Below are 10,197 nucleotides of genomic sequence, written 5' to 3'. Positions count from 1 at the left end.
GAATGCCTGTGGTAATTTCTTAATTAAAATCTAGTGTGCCCATCCCTAAAACTTCAAAATGTAAGCAGTGTGGCAGTGCAACAGCCTGTTCTGCAGCATGAGGCGCTCTGCATCTGCTTGCTCTTCAGCGTCTCATCCATGTTCGTATAATCTCATTTACTAGTAATTCCATGCTGAACATATTTTCCTTCCTCTTCACTCTTTGAACCGTCAAATCTTGATGTCTTAAGCTGGTACACCCCAAAATAGCCAGGACTTGGAAAAACCCCCAGCCCTGAGCCTCCCTGCGGTCTCCTCATCTGTCTAGCAGAGATGGCAATGCTTAGCTGTCCATGTAGGGATTTGGAGATGAAGGCTGTCATTTATTAAAGCCATTTGGGGAGTCATGTGTGAGAGGGACATTCCTGAGTTGGGGAGCTGATGACAGTGAGTCTGGAAGACTTCATTTCCATCTCAGCAAGGCTGTTTTCCCATCCTGCCAGGACTGGAGCTGTTTGGCAGGATGGGGGGACCTGCAGAGCTGACTCTGATGGTCTGCAGATAAGTGAGAGAAACGATCATCTTTCTGATAAATGTTCTGTCTCTACTTCTGTATGGGAAACTTGACTTAAAAATTGTGTTTAGGATGTCTTTCACACCCTCCCTTACCCAGGAAACACTGGAAGGAACCTCAATGTTTTATCTTTGTTTGTAAAACCATCTTCACTCTTTGTGTCTTTGTTGATAAATGATTGGGTGGCTGCCACTTACTCAACCGGTTCTGGGTGAAATGGTCCAGAACTGCCAGCATCATTGCTGTGCACAACTTTTTGAACACAAAAGATGCTTCAGTGAAACAAACCCAGTAATTTCCATGGAACTGCGGTAAAATACCTCTTGTAGCTAATTATCTGCTTAGTTAACATAGTAATACATGATTCTGTAAAAGCCTAAATAGATGAAACAGAAGTGGAAGCTTCTTGTAAAAGCCATTGATTGCTTTATATGCTAATCACTGTTAATTATTTAACACAGTGCTTTCAGGAATGATTGTTGTGAGAGGATCAGAAAGATTCAAGTGTCATTCTGTAAAGACCTGTTTCCCCATCCATTTGCAAATTCTGGCATTCTTGGTAAGCCTCTGCAATGGGGTTAAGAGTTCCCAGAGTCAGAAAAGGTGAGTTATTTCAATAGCAGATCCTAGATTATCCACGTATTCCAGCCCAGTTTCCTGTCAAAGCTATGGTGCTTTGGCACGAGGGTTTGGTGAGATTTTCTGCTGAGCCAGTCAAGCTGGTGTTGTCCAGGGGGATTAGTATTGCATGATGCAGGACAGCTGCTGTCCCAGGCACTGTGTGTGTGAAGGTAGAAAAGGATCTGGGATCCTCTAGCAGCAGATATCCCCTTTGTTCCCTGTGGTAATCCCAGACTGTTGGCCTTGAAAACATGGGGGAGAGTTAAATCACAAAGGATTTCCCCCCCATTTTGCAAATTCCAAGGTGGAAGGGAGCAGGCGGGAGTGAGGGAGCCCAGCTGCCGGTGCACACAGCAGCTGGAATGGGCTGGCACGGGAGAAGCTGTGTGGTGGGTCCCCGTAAAAAGCACACTTGTTCGTGAAAAGAAACGTAAAGTTTCCAGAGTGAGTGCCCTGGGAATAGAGAGAAACAAGCGTTTCTGTGTAAGAGGGGACAAACTCTGTAGGGAATGTTCTCAAATACATGCAAGCCAGGAATTTCCCAGTGCAGCCCTACATGGCATTCATTGCCAGCTAAGCTTCAGGCTAAGGCAGGGTCTGGAGAAAAAAACACTATGGATGAGCCAAAGTTTGGCTTTGGGTTTTGCCCTACATTGGGGTTTTTTTAATGCATTGGTAAGGAGGAAGATGTGGGTTTCTCCATGTCTCCAGGGGCTTTCTTTGCTGTGTAGGGACATCCACACCAGTGTCTTTTCACTGCTTTCTTGGATACAGGCAGCAAAATAGCCTAGTCCATCCTTCTGCCTCCAGGGCAGGATCCACACTACCTAAGCCATATTGTGGCTAATGTCTGTCTCACCTGCAGTGAGACAGTGTTTTATTAGCATTGCTGTTTAAGATATTTAAAAAAAAACAACCCAGAATCTCCAGTTTTAGTCAGTGACTATTTGCCCTTTTCTATTTGTAGCAATGTTTTGACATAGTTATTTTATCTATGGCTAAATAAGCCATTTCAGTTCTTTTCACTGTCATGTTTTCTAGATTTCAGATCGTTCCCATTGCTTTCCTCTGGATTCTCTCCAGTTAATTCACACCATTTCTTGAAATGAAGTGCTCAGAGTAGACATGCACTGTTTCAGTTCCCTTTTTTGTCTGTGGGGAAAGCTGTTGCCTTTGTGTGATGGAGAGCAAACCAGGGAGTGAGCTTTCTAAAGGAGTGCAAGACAGCTGGGGTCCGGGGACTCATTTGAATGTCTTATCTGAAAGAGAAAACAGAAGAAAAATCAAGATATTTCATCAAAAAAATAAGCTAAGTTTTATTATATGCTCCTTGGGGGTGGTGTAGGGGAAAAGTTCCTGCGTGAAACCAGACCCCCATTGCTCGCCTAGCAGGGGGAACTATCAGGAGGCATCTCTCCATCCATGTGCTTCTCAGCAGCAGGAGCACTACTAAGAGATGGTCCAGCCAAGCGACAGCTGTGAGACCTCTGTTAGTGACACAGGGTCACTCCTGCCAGGCTCTGCAGCCCCGGTTTGCTTTATTGCTCTCACAGGTGAAGAAACCCACCGCCTGGGAGGTCAGACTTGCTTAGGGAGCTGGAGAGTAGGTGCAGACTTCCACAGCACCACTTCCGAGGAGTCGTTTTTGGCAAGCAGCTGATAGTGAAAACAAACCTGGGAGTGGAGGAGCTTGTGTTTTATTTTTCTGGGTTTTCAGAGGTATTTTCAGTCACCTGTGGTTCTGGGTTTTAATTTTTTTTTTCGGCTGTGGAAGCTGTGCGCTTATGTGTGAATGCCGGGGTGTGAAGGATTGCAGTTGTCTTTGTTCATTAAAATAGTCTGATGTTTTTTTTTTTCCCCCACCTGCAGCCTGTGACCCAAAGTGGTATTTTACACTTCACTGCCTGCTTCCTGCTGCCTTCTGTGAGCATCAACAGCTTCAGCCCTGACCCCTGTGTATTTCTTCCATTTATTTGTTTGTTCCCTATTACCTGTAGCCAGCTGTCTGGACTAATTACATAGCTCTTTACAGCCCCCGGGGCAGGCAGAGTTGGTGTCTGTGTGTTACGGTGTGTAAATCAAGTTTGCATTTCTTCACCTTTTTTCATGGTCTAGCCTTTCCTCATTTCCTTTTAATGAGGCCGTGGAGAATAGTCAGCACCTTGTGCTATCATCTTTGCCAATGTTTAATTGTATTTGGCTTTATGGTGTCAACCATTACCTTGAAAAATCCATACAGATATCCTCAAATTCACATCATCAGGGAGGAGGGATATGTAACACCTTCCGACAAGAAGAGCAAGAAACGTGCATTTGAAGCAATGCAAGTAAGGCCAAACACACCAGAAAATGTCAAAGATAAAGTTACTGTTAAAAACTGCAATTCCAAAGGGTGATCCTTCGGGACTGCGGTTCGCAGTGGACAAATGGTGCTTGTAAATTACAATTCCAACACTTTTTTTGAAATATTGAAGCTGTGTTCCTTCCTGCCCTCTAACTCTTCTCTGTGCAATACTTACCACTAAGAAAGGGGAGAGACTTCTTTTCTTTCCTTTGTTCAGAGTTGAAAAGTTACAGAAAGGAGAAAACACAACAGAAAATACAACCTCCACTGGCACGTGTTCTGTTGCATTCAGTGATAACAAAGGGGTAACAGGGCAGAGATTTAATAGTTCAGTGTAACTTGAGTTAAGTAAAAATGCCGTGCCTTTTCTGCTTAAAAAGTAAGAAAATTTAGTGGGAATTTTTTAACATAAAATAACTAGTTTTGCAAATTGTTAAACTAAAGAAACACTACGTCTTAAAATAAAATCAGCTTTACTTACTGTGTATCCTCTTCTCAAGTACTTGCTCAAAGGTGTTTCAGCCCGCTTGGATACTCACTGTCAGTTTGAGTTTACAGCCACCTGCAATGAATGCACCTCTTTCTACTCTTAATTTTATACGAACACGAATCTTGTTGATGCTTATGCTAAAAATAAGTGTTGAACTTGTAGCTATTTGTAGAATTCTTGTTTTAAACTGCCTCCAAATGCTCTGTAACTTACCACCAGAATGATGGATAATTCAGCATATTTGTGTGTTTTTTCCTCTTAAAGCAAATGCCCTTAAAAGGCTGCCTTAAACCGAGAAATGACTGCATATTCTCTAAATGTACTAGATCCGGCAGTGTAGGAGGAAAAAAAAAGCAACTTTATTGTTGTGCTTTGCATAGAAACTAGCAGCAAAAAACATTTGTCAGTCTTTTGCGATTTGTTATAATACACTGGACCATGGAAGGTGCCAAATCAATGCACATTCCCTATAGAAGTGTTTCTACTTGGTTAACCAGGTTAAACCACTTAGCTCTTATTTTATTATCTCATTAGCAATCAAAACCCCATGTTTTAGGGCTCCAAGTCGATGTAGTTACATGGACAGCCCTTGAAATTTGCCAGAATCCCCTGGACTCCACTAATTCTAATTGAAGTTGGCACAAATTTGAAATGCAGGCAGCGATAAGCTGTTCTGAGTCTTGGAGCATTGCGGAGCAGAATGTGAAATGCTTATTATATGAGGTTATTTGATCAGATTTAACCATTTTGGGGCAAAGATAATTTTGCTAGGGAGCTAAAAAATGGGTCCGTGTGATAATGTGCATTCCTCTACAAATCGGTATGAGATGCAAGTGTAATTGCATGTGAACTTGGGGTGTTGAGCAGCAGATCTTGTCCGGTGTTATGAAAATGATCACTTGAGTCCTTTCAGTCTTTAGTTTTCTATGAAATTGAAATGAATTTTGTAAGTGTAGGCTTGTCCTGGCTGTTGGCTGACTTTGCAGACCCCAGCAGACCCCAGCCATCATCCCCTTCTCCGCTCCCTTCCCTGATCTTTGTCTCCATTTCTCCACTTTGTGTAGGCCTGGTACGATAGACTCTCCCAGCAGCCCTCCTTCCTTCCTCCCGTGGATGGTGCTGATTGCTAATGGCTTCTTTATATCACGAGTGCACTGATTGTATTTTCTGCTTTCAGAGATTTACGTTTCAACCACATCAAGGAGATACAACCTGGAGCCTTCAGGAGACTGAAGAACCTCAACACGCTGTAAGTTCCACTCACTGATCCTGCAGTGAGGATATCCATTTATTACTTATGTTAGTACTATCCCCCATAATGGCACAAGGATGGCCTTGGTCTTTTAGTTATTTCAGCCAAGTTGTGCATATCCAGCTAAAGCTTTAAAATTCTCTCTGTTCTACCCTGGATCATGTTTCTTACCCTTTTTAATTAAATGTGCAATTTAATAACTTTCATTTTGACAATTAACCTGTCTTTTTAAAAAAAAAATGAAAAATCCTGATGCATACTATCACTGCCTGAGGATGTTTCAGCCGGTATGGCTTTAGAGTAGCCCGTAAGTGCAGTTCTGGCCTGGGATCAAGGTAGCAGAGGGATGCATTAAGAGCTTCTTCCTTTCCACGGTCTCCTTAAATGCATGAACCACATTAGTTGCTCTACATGATTTTGACTGAAGTGAGTGCATCCTTCCAAATGCTGCCTTGTCCCTGTGCCTTGCCCTACAATAAATGCCTACAGCTGCCCTACTGCAGATAGGAATAGGAGCAGCAGGCGGTTCCTTTAGTCTTGCATCCCAGCCAGAGCAGGCATGCTCACGTCAGTATGATGTAGTACTCTTACGAACAAGTTTCTCTCTCTGCTCAAAGGAAATAGTGGGAAACTCTGCTGCTTCTTGCCGCTGTAAGGCTGAGGGTTTGAAGATAGATATGAGTACATCTGCACCATGTAGCCAAGAAGTTGAAAACAAACCAGCTCCCAAATCAGAAACAGAAGCTGTGTCAGCTCAGCACTGTGCTGGATGTAATTGGCCTGTTGAGACTCAGATCTGATTATTCGAGCTGTGACATGGCGCTAACAGCTATAAGATTTCCAGGTCCAAGCTCGAATCTCTTTGCGAGGCAAACCAGCACGGCATGACAGACGTGCTCAGATTTCCTGGGGTTGTAGATTCATGGTCCCAAATGGCAAGAGAAAGTCGAGATTGTTTTTTTTTCTGTCTGACCTTGAGAGACCTGAAGTCCCTGATCCTGTGAAGAAGGCAGTGCTGAAAGAAGGAAGACCTGGGCAATAAGGAATTCATCAACTGTAAGAAGTTGAAGAGCGGGAATACAGCAGGACTTTATGATACAGACCTGTTCAATAGCTATCTTTTAAAAATCAAAATTTGCTAAATATTGTTTCACTGTATGTGTGGGACTGATTGGCCAAACCACGACTGCAGGATGCTTCAAATTCCCCTGGCCATGGCCCAGGCCCCTGCTCACAGGACAGGTGGTCAACTGGGAGACTGGTAGAAAACTTTCTTGCCAATGATGCTGTTCCTCCAGAGCACAAGAACAGCCCATGTTAGTCTCTCAAACAGCACCACGTGGTACTTAATTACCAAAAATAATAGAGAGAAAAGATCCTGAAGATTAACACTGATGGATTTCTGTCGTTCGAGATAGACTGAGAAAAGTGACTAAAATAGCTAGAGAGAAAATAGAGTCCAAGTCTGTAGGGTTTTACCTTATCACAAAGCTCTGCTGAGGCATCTTGATCTCTGGACCTGCTCTTCCACCCGTGGAGCTCTCCTGAGTCGAGAAAACAAACCGTTCCAAATTATGTCATCTCTGTGTGATGCAGACAGATGTTTGGCAGGCAGCACGGCAGGACCGCCAGGCGAGTTTCAGCCGAACCCTGGGGAAACTAAGGATGCTGGCAGGCCTTCACTTGGAGGGACGCTCCACCCAACCTGCGGAGCTTTGTAAGAGATCCCAGTTCCTGCCCTGCCAGCGCCTCGGTCTAGGCAGGTCCCTGACATCTGCAAGACTTCTGCTTCTTCCTTTCTGACTCCTGCCACTCTGCTTAAAGCTAGATATAGATACACGGCCTGGCTGAGATGGAAAGGTCTGTCTCTCTATAATATCTGTTTATGCTCCGTGAATTTGTCCAATTCTTTTTGCTTTCTGTCTCCACACCTTCCTGGACAAGGAAATCAAGGACAGCAAGTCCGTGAACAGATACTAAAGGGAATAGGCATGAATGTACCCCCTAACATCCCTAATCTCATGATTATGGATGCCAGGACAGTAAGAGGAACATGTCTTGCACAGATAGTGGGCAGGCTCTCCCTCAATAGTGTCCCATGACTTTTGTCAGAGCTGGAATACTAGACTAGGTGAAACACTGCTCTAACAAAATACGGCATTTTTATGTTTGAATTCTGAAAATCAACTGCTTTTGCAAATGAAACCTTTCCATTTAGATAGTACTTTGTATGCTTGGTTGTATTTCTTGGTTTGGCCAGCAAATTAGAAAAATCAGTTATTTTCACATTTGCAGTAGTTAACTCCCACAGATGAGGAGCTTGATAACCGAATGAGAGAATGTCAGACCTCATGCTCCTAAAGCAAATTTCTCTCCAAGAACTTTGATTTGTCCAATTCCCACATCAGAACTGACAAGAGCTGAAGAAATTGCTGATGTTTCTTAGATGGTAAACTTTTGCCTGAGGACTCCCATAGGTCTTCAAGTGATAAAGAGAATAAATCCTTTAAAATCCCTGAGAGACTTGCTGGGAAAGTTTGACCAGAATATTTGAAGGGAGAGGTTTGGAGGACAGAGTAGCTCAGGTTCTATATGCAGAGCTCTGAGCTTGCAGCTTTCTCCCAGGGGACTTAAATAAATGTTCCTTAAGCAAATAAATGCTTTTAAAAGAGCCTTTTCATACAATGCTTTGGCCTGGCAGAGGAAGGGCAGCAGATTCTGGTGAAGCTTCTGTTCTGCATCTTCTTTTGGGCAGGATGGCTGTACTATATCCAAGTTTGACAGTTCATAAACCACCCTGATAAGGAAACCTTTTTAGCCTGCGTTGGATGCGGGGAGGTGGGCTGTGAGACTGACAGAAGAGGAGCCTGCCATGAATGTCCAGTGGGGCTTTTCAATAGTTCAAACCTTCCCCTGGCTCTGCTCTCTTCTTTTCTCTCCCTGGTGTGGAGATTTGATAAATTACAGAGCGCTACTTTAAAATTAAAAACAGGAGCCCTGTTTGTCTGTGGAAGAGATGCAGTCATTATATGCTTCTGGCTGGGGACTCTGGGTACAGCACCGCAGGTAATAAGCAATTATCCTAAATCCTGCACCACTGTGAGCTCGCTCGTTGGCTGTCAGCAACATACCGTGCTCCGGAGAAGTCCTCCTGGGCCAAAGGTTTTAGAGTTGTAAGGTTTCCTCATCCCTTCCTGTTCCCTCTTCTCAGTTCCCATGCAGATGTTGGTGTTAGGATCTCCTTCCTCTATTTTTAAACCGTTAACATGTCCCCTCGGTAAAAAAAAAAATAGGGTAGCAGGGAGAGGGAAGGGAAAAAACCTCTTGTATGCCATCCACAAAATACCCGCAGCTCCTCAACAGATGTTTTGCTTGAGTTTGCCAACACCAGCCGCATCGTTTAACCCAACATTAGCTCACAGCAGGTGGCGGACTGTGGAAGAGAGCGAACACATTGCCAGCCCATGGTGAGGCATAGCATCTCATTGCTTTCCAGTCTTTGCTCCTTTAAGTCATCTTTGGGTGGGGATGGATGACGACACCCCTGCATGACTGTCTCCTTACGTGTTCCCACAGGAGGTCAGCACCCTGCCACGTTGACCCAACTGGTCAATTGCTGTATTTTCAAATCAAGACCATCACAGCCAAATGGCTGCTGCTACTTGGGTCTTTCCAGCATCATCTAGAGAAATGTCCAACCCTGGGACCAAAGCAGTATTTAACTTCCCCAGTAGGTATTTTGTTCTGCCTGCGGCATGGGCACCCAAGAGAATAGGGACTCTGTGGAGACCACATCATGGTATGTGCTTCTGCCTGTTCCTTTGCCCTGCCAATGTCCTTGCTCACGTCATGTTTCTCTTTCTGCTTAGGTGAGAGCAAAAGGCACTTCTGGTGAGCTCTGCAGCTCTCCTTTAGATGCTGCTTGTAAAGGGCTTCAGAGTGAACGACAGGAGTAACATGGAGGCTTGAACCCTCCAGTAGCTCTTGAGAGAATGTGCAATGAAGGAGGGGATGTCGGAGCCTGCTTGGATCTCAGAATAAAAGTTTCTCCCTCAAATATGGGAAATGGCTATTCCAGATCATTCTGTCAACAAGGGAGAATGCATGGCTGAACATTAAACTCATTTTTTCTCCCCCTGTATTTATACACTACGTGATGATTTCTATTAATGGTGGGAGGAAAAAAATAGCTGTTATGTCACAACGACTGTAGCATGTGGTTTGTCAAATGAAAAGAGGAAAGAGTACGCGTTTTAAGTCTGAATTCTATCACATCGTTTAATACATTCTTCAAAACAGAAAACGACTCATTTAATGCAACTTAAGTCTGTGCTTGGCAACCTGGAGAAAGGGTGGAGAAGGAGAAGGGAGGGGCGGTCAAGACATAAAACCTAAAGGAAACTGAATGTGAAATGTTCTCTTAGTGAATCTGGGCCAGATCTCGTGGTGCTTGTACATCTCAAACCTCCCAGAAGAATTTTTCAGGAATAAAACCTGTATGATTGAGTCCACCTACTCATTTGGAGCCCAATTCACCAGTTGGCATGAAGGGGAATGCCACATCATTTTGCTATCTTTTGATAAGCTCCAGGAAACATACTTCTGATACTTTTAATTTAGCTTGTTTTGCTACAGGGTATACTTAAGACATGCATCGATAATGGTCTTTCCAGCTTCTGTCTGCTAGAGCATTTATTCCCAGCAGATCTGGTTAGCAGTAGATCTTAGCATTCAATCCTCTTTAACGTTAGCAGGAATTTGGGCATTTTGCTATTGATTGCAGCTGGGATCAATATCCAGGTCTTGCCAGGATTTTGCACACTTCTCTGCCTGGGTGAACTGCACAGAAGTCAAGGAGCAGACAGCTGTGCGCAAGCCATCTAAAGTCTTTCTAGGAGCCAGATGTGCTGTCTTGTCTATGGATTTCTCTGAAAGCA

At 43.9% G+C, this 10,197-nt stretch overlaps 1 protein-coding gene across 1 annotated transcript in view; it reads left to right on the top strand.

The window, feature by feature from the left end:
* Window positions 1-10,197, top strand: part of LOC104078748 (peroxidasin homolog) — a 43,493-nt gene that overhangs the window by 5,745 nt on the left and 27,551 nt on the right. The window contains exon 2 of the mRNA XM_009580510.1: window positions 5,186-5,257. Coding sequence (XP_009578805.1) covers window positions 5,186-5,257 — 72 coding nt within the window. The remainder of the gene's footprint in view (window positions 1-5,185; window positions 5,258-10,197) is intronic.

The sequence above is a fragment of the Fulmarus glacialis genome, unplaced genomic scaffold (genome assembly GCF_000690835.1).
Source record: "Fulmarus glacialis isolate BGI_N327 unplaced genomic scaffold, ASM69083v1 scaffold2766, whole genome shotgun sequence".
In the NCBI taxonomy this organism is placed as follows: Eukaryota; Metazoa; Chordata; class Aves; order Procellariiformes; family Procellariidae; genus Fulmarus; species Fulmarus glacialis.
The sequence above is the reverse complement of the archived record's forward strand: the minus strand, read 5'-3'. Positions and strand labels throughout refer to the sequence as shown.